Genomic DNA, 15,161 nt, shown 5'->3' on the forward strand with positions numbered 1-15,161 from the left:
AAGTTCTTGCAAATCAATTATAAATTAATCACATTTCCTAGAGATGTGGGCTGAATCATGTAATTATTTCTGTTCACGAAGACTGTTGTCAATTAAAAATAGAGTTCTTTACTGCTGATGTGTTGTCGTGGCATAATAATAAAGTGTGTGTTTTACAGTCATATAATTACACTAATTTTGAGCTGTAGTGTAAAACAATGTATTTTACTAGTGACTGTGGACTTTCATTGTTAAGACGGAAGGTGATGATAAATAAGCAGAATTATGGTTTTATGTCCCATAAACAGGCATCACAGATCCCAAAGATACATCTGAGTTTTTTTAGAATGTTGATGGAGAAGCAACATTCTAAAGTTGCACTGTGTCTTCATGGATCTAGAAAAAAGCAGACGACTGGATATCAAGAAAGGGATAATGTTTCTGAATGTTGATGTCAGGAGTGACAGAGTGGTAAGACTGGTGGAGGACAAAAGAACAGTGAGGCTGAGAAGAGGTGTGTGCTAGGAAACACATGGGTTGATTCTAAGAGGCAGGTTTACCTCAGGGCTCAGCTCAGACCCTACTCTACCTGTTGGCTGTGGTGATAGCCACGTTCGCTGATGATGCTGTGATGTGTGATGAGAGCCTCTGGAGAGGAGACAAAATGAAAATCCATCCATCCATCCATCCATTTTCTTACACCCTTGTCCCTGGTGGGGTCAGGAGGTGCTGGTGTCTATCTCCAGCTAACGAGAGGCGGGATACACCCTGGACATGTCAGCAGTCTGTCGCAGGGCAACACAGAGACAGACAGGACAAACAACCATGCACACACACACTCACACCTAGGGAGAATTAGAGAGACCAATTTACCTAACAGTCATGTTTTTGGAAGCTGGAGTACCTGGAGAGAACCCACCATGCACAGGCAGAACATGCAAACTCCATGCAGAAAGACCCCGGGCTGGTAATTGAACCCAGGACCTTCTTGCTGCAAGGCACAAAATAAAAATAAAAAGTAAAATCAAGAAACTGTGCATAGGTTAGAGTAAGAAAGAGCGGTGGAACAGTAGCAGCATTTCCATTACAGATGTGTGCAAGTCTTTGTCGATATTCTACTGATGTTGAAAAACACAATTTTATTAAATAAGAAATTAAATTAAGATCATATCATGTCATATAATCATAAATCAGTCATGCTCTATCAGCCAATCAGGCCAGACGTTGGAGCAAACCCCTTACACTTGGGAGCGGCTACATATGCTTCATTTTGGGGAAATCGTAGTCAGGGATTCGACATGTTGGAATGGCGCACAACTTTTCATGAACTGTGTGATGCTGTTAGAGCTCTGGTGGAGCCAGCTGCACATTGTCTGAAAAGACAACAAAAACAAACCATCATCGTCCAACTACTTCCTGTTCCTTCCTTCATCTTTTCCACCAGCAGTAACACCCGTCTTTTCATAAAGTGACTCATGTGAAACGCAATTCTATGGTTAATGGAAACGCAGCTGGTGAGGCCATAAGAAGCTGAGGTACTACAGGTGAATGAGTTTAAGTACCTTGGTCAACCAATTAAAGCGACATGCCGATGATAAGATGGCAGGATGGAGGCAGGACAAGTAATCAGTGGCGAAGGGTAGGATGTGAGGGAGAATGATGTCAGTAGAAGCTGTTCTGATGTAAGGTTTGGAGAAGAACACACTAACACCAAGACTGGAGGTGATGCTCAAGATGAGAGTCACTGAAATGAGGACATGAGCTGAGCAATTTGGAGACAGAGTTAGTGATTTTCAGACCGAGTCAGTTGGCGGAGAAGGGATGTTGGTTGTGGTAAACATCTTGGACAAAGATGCTGAATGTGGTGCAGCAGCAGACCAGGAAGATGACAGAGGAGGATTGTGGTTGCAGGAACAGATGATGCTGAAGGTAGAGTGAGCTTAAAGGGAGGAGCTTAAAGAAGAAGGGACCCAGCATCATCAGTCTGGTTCCCATGGTGACTGACTCTGGTAAGATGCTCTTCCCTCCCTCAGGTCTGTCCAACCTGCATAAGATCACATCTGGAGGCCAGTACGAGCTGCGGGTCGACCTGAGAGACAAGGGAGAGATGGCCTTCGCTCAGTACGACAAGTTCTCCGTCTCAGAACCTCGGACCCGCTACAAAGTCCATGTGGGAGGATACAGTGGCAATGCAGGTAGGGCTCCTGGCTTTCAACTGCACTTTCCATTTATTCTGACGTTTCTACATCACTTATGAAGTCCAGGTAGTCTCCTTGAAACCAGACATGAGTTTTTGGGCCAATCACCATCTAGTCCCATTTATGAGTAATTTTTTGACAACTGTGCACTGAAGCATTTTTAATAGCAAGTTAATCCACATTTAATGCTCCAGTTAACAGACTTATTTATGGCAGCAGGATTTAGCACTGTTATTATGACATGGCAGGTACACAGCGCCACCCCGCCACTTATCAGCAGGTCCTGCTGCAGATCCTTTTCAGTTCATATTCTGCCACCAGGTGGCGCAGTCGCTGTTCCGTTTATCTACAGACCGTGCTTCCTGCTGTATTCATAGGAACACTGGGCTTCTTGAACAAGTCTTTCAGCTTAGCCAAATTGTCAGTCTGCATTTAAGCGTCACCGTGAACAGCTGAGGTCATTCTGGTGTATCTGTTTGTAGTTGATTAAAAATTGGGTTTTTGCCAGTCAGTCTAGTTTGTAGTGAGGGATCAATAACCATGCTCTGGGCTACACATTAGAGAGGGCTTATAGGGCCCAGGCTCTAGCCCTGGGGCCCACTCCTGTTTTATATCAGTTAATTATTTATTTTCTTATATTTACTCATAAAGGTTCCAGGTCATGAGAGCCCAAACTTTGGTTAGGACGAAACAGTCAGAAAAGTCTCAAAGTCTGAGCAGGAATCCAGGCAGCAAAACCCTGTGTTGGGGGTCACAGGTCAAAGACAAATCGTTGGAATGAGTCAACAAACAGCAGAGTGGTTGTGAATGAGAGGTTGTCTACTGAATCAGAGACAAACTCAGGCTACAAAGGAATGCAGTCTGACGGGTTAAACAAAGCAGCATCTTTCTACGAAAGATTAAAGATTAAAGTCTGCTTTTTATGTTCTCTGAGATGCTTCTAAAAGCTCCTGAGGTCCACTCACCTTGTTTGATTCGTTGTTTTAAACTTTATCACCACTTTTTAACCACATCTCCGTCACCATGCTGTGTTCTGTCCCCACTGTCTGCTCACCAGGCTTCAGTTGCCTCATGTCGTATATTTTTGCCACTGATTAAATTGAAATGATGTTTTGTAAAGTGCCTCAAGAGCACATTTGCTGTGAAATGGTGCAATAGATTTAAACTATATGATTGGAAGTGTATGATTTAATGGAATTAAATCATTTCTCCTAAAACAGCATTCTGTTAACATTATACTGACAATAGTAAAGTGCTTACTGACACACACAGTACGCACTTAACAGATAAGATTACTGATCAACAAAGCGGACACCTTTGTCTCTTGTTATTTTGGCTTCAATACTTAAGGAACAATGGTTCAGTCCTCTGAACAGCTGATGAGACGTCAAGTTAACATGTCATCTATTACTGGAGCAGCTCAGATACTTTCATGTTCTTGTATGTGTTCCTTATAAAAACTGCCTATATTTCCTAGGTGACTCTATGACCTACCACCACGGCCGTCCGTTCTCCACCTACGACCACGACAACGACATTGCCGTGACCAACTGTGCTCTGTCCTATAAGGGGGCCTTTTGGTACAAAAACTGTCACCGGGTCAACCTGATGGGTCGCTATGGAGACAACAGCCACAGCAAGGTACAGCAGGGTTCAGTCCAACACAGACAGATTGAGTTAGTTTTTTTTTTTCAATTTAACTCATATAAAGAAAGGTCAAAGTCAAAAATCAAATGAAATCTGTGTAGCGACGATGTGCCCAATCTATAAGGACAGATCTATTCAGACTAACTCTATGCTTTGTATTCTGATAGATGCCATGCTAATTTTACACTATATTTCAAATTCTTAATTCCAAAAACCTTCTTTCAAATGGTTCAGAAAGTGCAGTTAATTTTATACACGTTTGAATAACAGCCTATTGTTTTTGTCAATTTTAATTCCTTTATTATTTATTTCACATCGGCTCTTCTACTCCTTTAAAGTTGTCTTGTTGTTTTCACATGTCTGACCAAGCTTGTGAAGCCATTGGTTTGTTTTCAGTGTGCTGCCCTGGTGCAGCATTCTCAGAATAAATTTGTAATTCAGTACATTTATGTCTGTGTTTAAAATAAGAAACGTTTTAAGTAAGGTCAGGTGTTTTTTCTGTATCGGCTCAGTATTATAAGCGAACGATTCATCCTTAGTCCTGACCTCAAACAGATTTAATAAATCTGACCCAACATCCATGTCTGACCTCACAAATGTTTTTCTGAAAGAATTGTCAAAAATGATCATAAAGCCACTCCTAAGCCTCATGGGAAGTAATTCCAGAGGAGCCGCAGCGTGGCCTGGTAGTATGGTAGACCCACTGGTTTAAGAACAGGATGTTACTCAGTTTTGTGTGAGTGTGTGGGCAGTCTAGCAAATTTTTTTTGATATTCAGGAGGCTTAGTGTCTTCAAGAAACTCTTCCTGACTTCTATTTAAGGTCGCCTCCTCTCTAAAAACCTTACAGGTCAGTGTGCATGTATTGCAGTTCCTAACTGATAGCGGAGGCTCCCAAAGCACTAAAAGTTGTCCTTGTAATTTGTCTCCTACTGCTTTAAACATGTATCTGCAAAAGAAACTAAACTATTTTCCTCTCTGACTCCCTGCTCGTCGCTCTACCCTACCCTTCCTTCCCCAGGGTGTAAACTGGTTCCACTGGAAAGGCCACGAACACTCCATCGAGTTCGCCGAGATGAAGATCCGTCCGTCCAACTTCAGAAATCTGGAGGGAAGGAGGAAACGGTCTTAAATGACCCGGAGAACACCGCCTCCACCACCACAACCATCATCATCAACAACAAAACACTACTACATCTGTGTGTGCCCCTCCACCTGTCCAACACGTTCTCCACACGCAACAATCCTGCAGCAACCAAAGCCTTCAACAAGACCCCTCCAAACACAGCATACCTCCCCACCCCATTACCCACCCCACACAGGTCCGCCTGTTAAAGATGGTTGTTAATGCAAAAAAAAATGCATTTTAATTTCCTTCCACATAGCGTCTACTCCCACACCAAAGACAGTAACTCCACCTCAGCAGTTTCTAACCCACTCAGTCATCCTGCTGCGTTAGCGGGGAGGTGCACCAACAACTCGGGCATTACGTTGTGCAGAGTCATCGACAACCGGCTCTCATCACGCTCACGCATCTGGAGTCTTACGCAACAGAACTGTATGTTTACATCACAGTTTGGGTGATTCATTCTGCTGCTTGTGTAAAACTGTTCACGTCTGATTCACACATCTGAAAACAGATATTTGTCGGACCACACAGAGCTTCACCTGACTCGACATCTGTTTGTCTTCATGTGACGTTAACTAAATCAGTTTCATTTCATTCCTCCCAGAGAACCTGCTACCCCTCCCTGCCCCCAGCAGCCAAAAAATAAAAAATGAAAAACGAAAACAAAAAAAACAATCATGAAAAAGGTCTCCTCCCATTTCCACAAGAAAGGCAACAACGGTTCTGCTCCTGACCTTGCCCCCTGCAGGCGGCACGCTGCAACTACAGTATTCTGCTTGAAACTAGCTGAAGAACAGAGGAAGAAGTAGGTTTTTTTTTCTATCATGAATCTGAGGCAGGACCTATCACTCAGTATATAATGGCAAGCGGTGATTACATTTTTTTTTTTTGTTGTATCTTTTTTGAAAAATGTGAATATAGTACTTATATGTGGATCAAGAGAATGTTTTTGTGATGCTTGAAACGTAAACATTTTAAAAAGGCCAATTTTAATTAAATTTCAGTGTTCATAGTAAAGTCTCCATGATTCTTTTGGATATTAAAAAAAAAAAAAAAAGATTAGTGTTTGGACTGGCCAAAACTAGTAAACTAGTTAATCTTTGTACCCTTCCATCGCCCCAAACCCCTCCTGCTTTTGCAGGATACTAAACCACTGACCTTCTAAAGAATGCCTGTGTAAATTAAGTTTGTTTTGATTGTTTCGTCTGTTTAGAACCGGGTGAACTACAGGTGTGTCTCTGTAAACTGTTAAAGAATAAAACCGTCTGGTTGAAAGACAAATTTGATTTTTGATTCAAGTTCTGCTTTTATTTTTTTCTGCAATTTTACCCACACATCACAATCCCTCCCACAAATACAGCTTACTACATTTGTAGGAACGAGTTGATTAACTGACAGCACAGGTAACTTGATCATTTTTACTACTAAAATCAAGCAAAGCCACAAAATGGCATAAAATATGAGAAATAACCTTCACAAAACTAACTGGCCAAAATAATTTTAGATTCTATTTACAGTGATCTATTATTAAATAGATGAGTCATCAAGAGATAGAAACAATTTGAAAAATAATCTTAATTTAATTAAGAATTATCTATCATTCACAGAGTTTTCTCTTAAGGTTCCCTTAAAAATGACATATCATTTTTAAGAGATGGAGCGGTATCATATCCTGAGCTTCTACCTTTAAAAACGTTCCACTAAGATCTGATATTTACTAGATGGCAAAATATCTTAAAATTAATCTTGCGTGTAAAACATGATATTCCGTACTGTATTATTAGCTAAAAAACTAAGATAAAGCTAAATGGAAAAGGAATACATGCACTTTATAATTCTTGTATAGCTTGTTGTATAATTCTTGTATAGCTTGTAGCAGCCTTTTTAGTTCTGTCAAGAACATCTAATCTATGTTGTGATGGATCTGATTATTAAGGGTTTTACACATGAAAAGAAGGATTTCTATCTTGACCAGTATCATGTACTGGTCTGTGTTTTAGAGCAGCAAAGTGCTCAAATGTCCAGGATTTATTTAGTAAAAAATGTTCACACTTTTTGAGCATCAATTATTAATGTGGGTGGAACTTAGAACCACAAGACTAAAATATTACCTCTAAAATATTATATAAACCAGATAAATCATTTATACTAAATGAATGGAGCACTGATTTTCGAAAAGAAGTGCAGAACAAAGGCGTGAATCCCATCCCATTATTGGGGGTGGGGGGTGGGGGCATAAACAGAGACATTTCTCAAGACTAATTTTGGGAGGGTCGGCAAAGTTACAGTGAAACGTAACATAAAATGTGGTTTAAAAGTTTTTAAACCACATTCAAGCTGCAGTATCAAAAGTGACTAGTAATGCACATCAAACGTGTTTTTCTGGGTAAGCAAACTACTGAGAAATAAAACTAAAATTCAAATGTTACTTCTATAGGAGTTTTGTTCAGTCTCACTGATCTAATCTCTGCTACACCTTTACAAAAATGTAAGGTCCTACCTAGATTAAAAAAAGGTTTTAATGAGTAAAAAAAATTATAAAATTCCTCATAAACATTGATTTATTGAAATGGCTCCCAATACAAGTTATGGGCTGCAATTATAACTTGTTAAGTTGCTTTATTTTTAAGCCCTTTTTAGTTTTGCCTTGTGCTGGGTGACGGAGAACCAACAGGTAGATAGAAATGAATATCTGGGGAATATAATAATATAACCAGGGTTTATATAGACAAATATTCAGATTTTATTTTGTGGTTTTAAAAGTTCTACATTGATGACAGTGAGAAATAAAGGCATAACTTTTTGTACATTTCTATCTGTTCTCTGCTCCCACACACTGAGCTGGGTCCACTTGCTCAGCCCCTCCCTCCCGTTTCAAACTCTTCTAATTAAAAGTTAAAGAGCTAAATATGAATGAGATGTTTGCTACGTTTGACAAAAAAAAAAAGCTTAAAGTATGAAAGTAGTGTAGCAGTTTTGCTAATGATGAGCTTATCATGATTCAGTCAAAGTAAGAAAATAACGAACTGCAGTCTGATCTTTATTGATAATGTGTTTTTTCTTATTGAGCAGTGAATGTAAATAAAACGTGTTACATGTTTGTAACTTTAAGTATTTACTTAGTGGAGGGTTTTAGGAGCTACCTGTTAGCTGTGCTGCTAACAGGTAGCTCTTCTCTTCAGCGGCTCTAACAGAACTTGTGCCGCTCAGCTGCTGTTGCGCTTCCTACACTTTGGACTGAGCCATTGTTCTAATAATGGTAGGGGGACCTAAACAATTTTTTTTTCTGAGATAAATGGCAGATTTATTTCGTTCTTTGTTTCTTTTGGCTTTTCATATTGGTATTATTTATATGCAAATGTCTCTTCAATTATTTATTTTTTTTGGGGGGAGGGGGGACAATTATAAACTTTTCCGAGATTGGGGGGGGGGGTCCGGATCTCCCCCGACCCCCGGGATTTACGCCTATGGTGAAGTACTCTATTTTATCTGAAATAAAAGTGACTGCCTGTGTTTCTAGAGTTTTAAGAACAGCTTGTGGGCATGACTTCCCGCAGCAGCAGCAGCAGCTGGAACTGTTTCCTGAGCTCAAAGGTCCTCCCTCTGCTTCAGTCGGATATTGCGTCGCCTGCGGAGGCTTTCCTGCTTCTCCGTGTCGGACCGGACCGGACCTGACAGGACCGCGAGAAAAAGTTCGTGGGCGTGTCCGGTCTCGCGGCAGTTTTCTGGGAACCATGAAAGCCTCGCGCCCGGAGGGTTGAGGAGCTCGTGGCGATGCGGATGTTGGCGAAGTTCCTCTGTGCCTCAGTTCTCCTGCTCCTCTCCGCTCTCTACCTCCTCGGTTCAGTCAGACCCACCGCCAAGACGAACCCCCTTCCCGGGAAGAAGTACCGCCTCATCTCCCCACCTACCTACCGCTACCTCCTGAACCAGCCGCAGGTGTGCCTGGACAGAAGTCCCTTTCTGGTCCTCCTGGTCCCGGTCGCGCCTCAAGAGGCAGAAGCCAGGCAGGCCGTGAGGAGGACATGGGGGGCTCCAGGTAGAGACACTCTCACCCTTTTCTTCTCGGGGCTGTCAAAGGGGGCGCTGCTGTCACCCCTTCAGGGAGTCCTGGAGAAAGAAAGTCAGCAGCATGGAGACATCATCCAGATGGACTTCTTGGATAGTTACCAGAACCTGACGATAAAGACGATGATGATGATGAAGTGGCTGGCGGACCACTGCCCCAACGCCTCCTACGCCATGAAGGTGGACTCTGACATCTTCGTCAATGTGTTTTACCTCATCCAACGCCTCAGGAGCTCCCCCAGGGTGGGCTTCATCACCGGGTCAGTGATCCGGGACGGCATCCCCAGGAGGGACCCCAGCAGCAAGTGGTATCTGTCTAAGGAGCTGTACCTCGAAGACAGCTTCCCGCCTTACGTGTCTGGAGCTGGCTATGTGTTTTCCACAGACCTGGCTGCCAGGATCTCCTGGGCCTCCAGGTTTGTGCGGGTGATTCCTCTGGAGGACGTCTACGTGGGCTTGTGTCTGCGTGTGCTGGGGGTCCGGCCGGTGTACGCCTACAGTCTGCCACGCTTCAGGAATCTTTTTGAGGTGCGAAAGCTGGAGTATGACAGGTGCACCTTTGCTGGACTCATCATTGTGAACAGGTTTAAGCCGTCAGAGCTGCTGCAAATGTGGCAGGACTTTTCTGAAGGCCAGGCCGACTGCTGACCGCCTGCTGACCGCCTGCAGTGTTCGCTTCCCTGTGAAACCAACTAATAGCTGGCTGGAAAGGATAAAAGCCATAAAAAACTACGATAATCATTGAAATGTGTTGACAGCAGTTATTGAATGTGTCAAAATAGATTAATGAGTGATGAGGCGAACAAAAGCCATTTTAAATGAATCCACTCCCAAGTTCCAGGAATTGAATTGCATTTACTAACTTTTCACAGTGTGACTCATTGTGAGACTGGTAAGTCAGCGTGCCTTCCTCCTGTTGCAGGTGTGTTTATTTTACACCAAGCAAAGGTTCCTTTTAGAGATGACCTATGACCTATTGCATTTCCTCCTAATGAGGCGTGTGCCTTTTGTTTGGGTGTGAACCTGTGTTTAAGTGCCTGAGTGATGGATTACAGTCGAGTTCTGGGCCTCATGGAAGAATGTGTTCAGATAGTTTCCTTTATCATTCGTTCTTCTCTGAATTTATTTGTGTCTTTGATGTTTTTATTCTCTAGTCGTGTGTTCGGATTCTGAATCCTTTCAGTGACTGTAACAAAATAGACAAATTAGGACTATTTCCTTGAGTCACATTTCCTTACAGCTGACTGTGAGGAAAGCTTAGGAAAATGACTTTATTACAGTGAAGCGTCCTCTTGGTGGGTAGAAATAGACACATAGTTGCCAAACAAACCAAAAGTGGAGAGGATTAAAAAATGGCAGCTGGCGTGAAAAGACCAACACTCGCTCCATTTGATACAGAGCTGAACAATATATAGAAACGCAGTTATCATCGCAGTATCCGTGTGTACAGTACTGCAAAAAAAAAAAAAAGACTGCTCTGATGCAATATTTAGGAGAAGTGTGATGTGTTCTGTCTTTTAATGCACACGCCACATCAGGCTCAAGGGGAAATGTTCGAGACATTGTGCGTGTGATGGTGAAGAAACACACACAATGTGTGTGAAGAAAGAAAAGTGACCTGAAAATGACAGCTAAGACCAGGCTTAGACTTGCTGCTGGTGTAAAGTACAGCTGCTCAGCTTATAAACTTGCAGTCACTATCTCAGCTGATTTATGTGTTTGCTGCTTGGATGCAATATATGATAACGTATTATAGTTTAGGTGGAATTAAACTCTCCTCTTCAGTAATATATTAGGTCAGTTGGATGGTCTTTCATTGTGTTTCATTAACACACATGAAATATGTCTTAGTAAGCAGGATGCTAAAGCACAAGGAGAACAATAAGGACTTTGCGATGATGCAAAAGTAAGAAATGAGTGAGGAAAATATAGCTTAATCACAGTCATTATGATTATGGCAGCAGGAATATCTCTGCTTCCTGCTTTTTTTTTCATATCGTGCAGCGTCGAGGTTTACAAAAGTTTTTAAAATCTCCGATTTCAAGGCTGCTCTCATTTTCCTTACCTGTGGTTTGAATCCTTTAGGAGCATAAAGTGATGTAGCGCTGCCCCTCCCCAACCAGTTGCTGTCCACTGCTAGTAAGCAGTAAAAGATGTTTTTTTTGTTTTTTGTTTATTTTAAACAACAAAAAACAAATGTGACTGTCTGGAAATATTAAAACAATTAGATTTATATTTCAATGCAGACAGTTGGAGTCCCCATATATTTAGTCTTTCTTGAAGCAGAGCTGATTGATAAACATTGTTATTCTTGCATGAGGCCCAGCATATTAAAACAATCTGAGAAATTCTATCTGTCAGAATAGTAATATCAGGTTTGGTGCCTACATTTGCATTTACTGAATATTCAGATGCTGTACTCATCTCACTGAGATTTATAAAAATAACCAGCAGGTGGCGGTGTAATCCAAATGATAAAATGGAGATTGCTGATTCATATCATTTGTTGACCTGCAAGGAAGTTATGCCTTTCGATAGTTTAGTGAGAAGAAACAAAAATCTGTGTTATTGTGTGTGTGTGTGATGTAAACCAAACTGCTTCATGACTTTATACCTCAGTGTTTTCATCATATCGCATTCAGCTTCTTGGTGAAGGAACATCATCTTCTGTGATTGGCTGCTGCTCTGCTCTGACCAGGAGGTCTGCTGATAAATGCTGTTTCCTAACTCACCAAATAAATGCCTCAGGAACATTTTAAAACCAGTTTTCTTCTACAAGTTTCCGCCTTGGCAAAGTAAAGTTGTGTCTGGTTGATAAAGATAAGTGTAAATAAATGGAACCGTGCATAAGTCTCAGTCTTGGTTTTTATTAGCTTGCTTCAATGTCACACGTTCCTAGGAGTCGTCTACAGTGCACTTGGAGATGATCTTGAAAAATTCATTCATTCATTTTATAAAATACAACTCTCTACAATCTCATTCAGTGCTTCAATTTGATAGTTATAGAAACAAGAAGGTACACCTGCAGCCTGAGGTACAGGGTTAATTTCCACAAATAACAGTAGAAAGCTTCTGGAAGAGCTGAGTGTTTACCATCCTCACTTCCAACACTCCCATGGAAAACACCTGTAACCATCAATCACTGCCACAGATTCTTAACTGGAACTTTTACTCGACCATTCTAACACAGACATATACTCTTGTCTAAAATATTTCATTATAGTTCTGTATGACTCCCTCTAGTGTCAATATCCAGCTGAAAGGTGTAATAAGACCTGTTAGAATGAAATGTGTTCTGTAAATTAGAGCAAGATGTCAAAGTGATTTGAATTTCTCCTGCTCTGGTAGAAATGACAACTCGGAACATGCAAAGCTATTTTTTTTTCTCATGTGTTTTCAATGACCCTCTGACAGGGCTGCAATGTTCGATTTTCACCACATGAGGGCACTTCAGTACAATATTTTGAAACAAACCACGTTTCATTTCTCTTGTTTGATTTTTTTATTCAAGTTTGCTTGTTGGGCATTGGTAGCAGATTTCAAAACATCTTATTTATAAATATCATGATAACAAAGTTGTTCGTCCAACTCGGTCCCATCAGCTGTCAGTTCCATAATGATCTAGAGGTAAATGATAGCTGGAGTCGTTCCAAATGTGATTCAGTGAATGTGAAGATTTTCTGTGAAATCTCTTCTCCAGTAACTCTTACAGCTTTTATTGACAGGCTTTATATACCACAGGGGAAGCATTCTAATTGTAGTATTTATTATTGTTGATACCACATTGATTTACAGAAGAAGGAAAGGCATGGTGAAAACATCAGTTAGTATTTATTGTAAATGTACCCAAAGGAAGTTACATAGTTTCATATCTGGCCATCTATATGCTCACATAAAACCTGGTAAAAAAAAAAAAACAAAAAACAGCTACTTGTTCCAAGAATACCCATTGCTTCGTCCAGAGGATCTGGACCCTCTCCTATCGAGAAACAATTGCTTGCTATTGAAGTTTGAAACAACTGGATCTGATTTTACCCAATCGGTAACGTTTGGCCATGGTGTATGTTATGCACTACCTCAATGAAGCTTACCAGAAACTGTTGTAAACAACCCTGACGGGAGTTGGGTCATGACAGCTCTGCCAGCAATAAAATGTCTTAAACATTCCTCTTGCTCCGACTGTAACTGCTCAATATGTGGTCAACACAGAAATTCAACCGCAGAAATCAAACTCGATGGAAAAATTGCAAAGGAAGCCAATAGCCAGGCTAACTCATACGCTGACATGGGTAGATGATACTTCCTGTCTCCTACAGAAAGCTTCTTGTGGGTTTATGTGGTTGAGTTGGAGTAATTAGTGCAGTTACCTGGAAACATCCTGGAATTGTGTTGGCCATAGGATGTAAGTGGTGCACTTTCTTTATCCTCTGACTGTTTTTACAGAAATGTCCTGTTCCATGTTAAAACAGCAATAAAAATGGAGATGTGGAGAAAGGGAAAAGGTAAACAGCTTTAAAAGCTGCTGCTGATGATTACAGCGACGTAACTGGTGAGTGGGCTCAGAAACAAACGCCTCGGGACTCATTATTCACCACAGTGACTGGGTGTTGGCAAACATGAACCTCAGCAGACCTCTAACATGCCAGGCAGCTCTGAATCCACTTGACTGCAGGAGACAGGTACCTGCTCTGGAAATGTCCTTCCTCCTCAAAGTTATTGTTGCTTGATTCAGAAGAATGCAGTATGTTTAAATATGATCCCTGCAAGTCATTAGCCTAATTGATCCATATTTTGTATTCATCACTGTCCACAGTGTCTGTTTGCGTGGTGTTTTTGTGCCCTCTGCTAGACTGTAATCATTTCCCTCGCCGACTGAGTGGGAGATTAACTCTAACGCTCCCGTCTCTTATATCCTGATCAACACAAACAGCTGCCACTGCTTTCTGCTTCTTGTGATTAATATATTCTGATCTAGACATGGAACTCACCTGTAGCCTAGACGCTGATCTCAGTAAACATCTCAGGAGATTACTCAGTTCCCATGGTGCTTTGGGAAAGATGAGAATATGGGTTGAACATGGGTTGATGAGCAGAGGTGGGCGGATCAATCCAAAATATCAATACTGATACCAAATCGGTATCAGTATCAAAATGATGCAAGGATGGTAAGATCAATACTTTAGTTTCAGATTCCATCTTAATATGGAATTTATTTTATTTAGTGTCTAAACTGTAACTCAAGAGAGATTTTGTTAATTTGCTCTCAATTTATATTTTTTTGCACAGTGTAGTTGGGAAACAATTTGCACACAAATCATGTTGCTATGTTAGTAGAGTATCTTGTAGATAGCTACACACTTTGTCCAAGTTCTGAGCAAGGTTTGAACAAAAAATAAATCAGGGGAAAAAACAAAAGGTCAGAAGTTTGATGATATATCAAATTTAAGTCAAAAGTATTGGTATCAGCGACACGATCCCTGTATTTACGTGGTATCGGATCAATACCACAGCAATATCACACACCTGTATTGCAGAGGTCATTAACTTTGTACAGTGGATATCTATACACCTCCAAACTCCATGTGGCCTTTAGGTGAGCTCAAGAAAAGTGAGTAAAAATGATCCTTTTTTAAGATTCCAGATACAGTGGCTTATTTTATCCTGCGTTCACTGCTATGCTGCCACCAGGCTATATATACATTCTTTCTCTAACTGTGGCTTTTAAACAAACAAAAATAATTTTGTTTGCTGATTATAAAATTATAAAATAAATTATAGTAATTTATTTTATTTATAATGCCCTTCATATCAAATTGAATCTCAAAGGGCTCATTCACTCGCTGTTGATTGCAACAGTTGGGTCAAGTCTGATACGCGAGGCTTTCTGACCAACACCAGCGGGCAGGGTGGGTGAAGTGTCTTGCTTAAGGTCAAAAACGACGAGGGAACCAAACCGGTAACCGCAACCCACCAATTACAGGGCGGACAGCCGCAGCTTCGACTCATCCAGATTTCTCACTGAGCTAAAGCAAAGTAATCTAGGTCAGATTGACTGATTACATTATGTGTGTTTTAGACGGTGTGTGTAAACTTATGGTTTTAACTTCATCAAAAAGTCTAATTTTGCATAACTTCTAATTT

General features: G+C 41.0%; 2 protein-coding genes across 4 annotated transcripts in view; both read left to right on the forward strand.

Annotated features, from left to right (window-relative positions):
• LOC102227520 (tenascin-like) overlaps positions 1–6,238 on the forward strand; it is a 66,423-nt gene extending 60,185 nt beyond the window's left edge. For all 3 annotated transcript variants that reach the window (XM_023342040.1, XM_023342041.1, XM_005802143.3), the window contains 3 exons: positions 2,013–2,174; positions 3,655–3,818; positions 4,845–6,238. In XM_023342040.1, the coding sequence (XP_023197808.1) occupies positions 2,013–2,174; positions 3,655–3,818; positions 4,845–4,955 (437 nt within the window). In that variant the 3' untranslated portion in view covers positions 4,956–6,238. The remainder of the gene's footprint in view (positions 1–2,012; positions 2,175–3,654; positions 3,819–4,844) is intronic.
• Positions 6,239–8,454: 2,216 nt separating this feature from the next.
• Positions 8,455–11,871, forward strand: LOC102234878 (beta-1,3-galactosyltransferase 2-like). Its single transcript, XM_023341678.1, has one exon. The coding sequence runs from the start codon at positions 8,727–8,729 to the stop codon at positions 9,666–9,668; it is 942 nt and encodes a 313-aa protein (XP_023197446.1). The 5' UTR covers positions 8,455–8,726; the 3' UTR covers positions 9,669–11,871.
• Positions 11,872–15,161: the final 3,290 nt, after the last annotated feature.

The sequence above is a fragment of the Xiphophorus maculatus genome, chromosome 11 (assembly GCF_002775205.1).
Source record: "Xiphophorus maculatus strain JP 163 A chromosome 11, X_maculatus-5.0-male, whole genome shotgun sequence".
Lineage (NCBI taxonomy): Eukaryota > Metazoa > Chordata > Actinopteri > Cyprinodontiformes > Poeciliidae > Xiphophorus > Xiphophorus maculatus.

What these genes read in the sequence shown, in the direction of transcription:
- LOC102234878 (XM_023341678.1), top strand. Translation starts at nt 8,727, where the DNA reads ATGCGGATGTTGGCGAAGTTCCTCTGTGCCTCAGTTCTCCTGCTCCTC.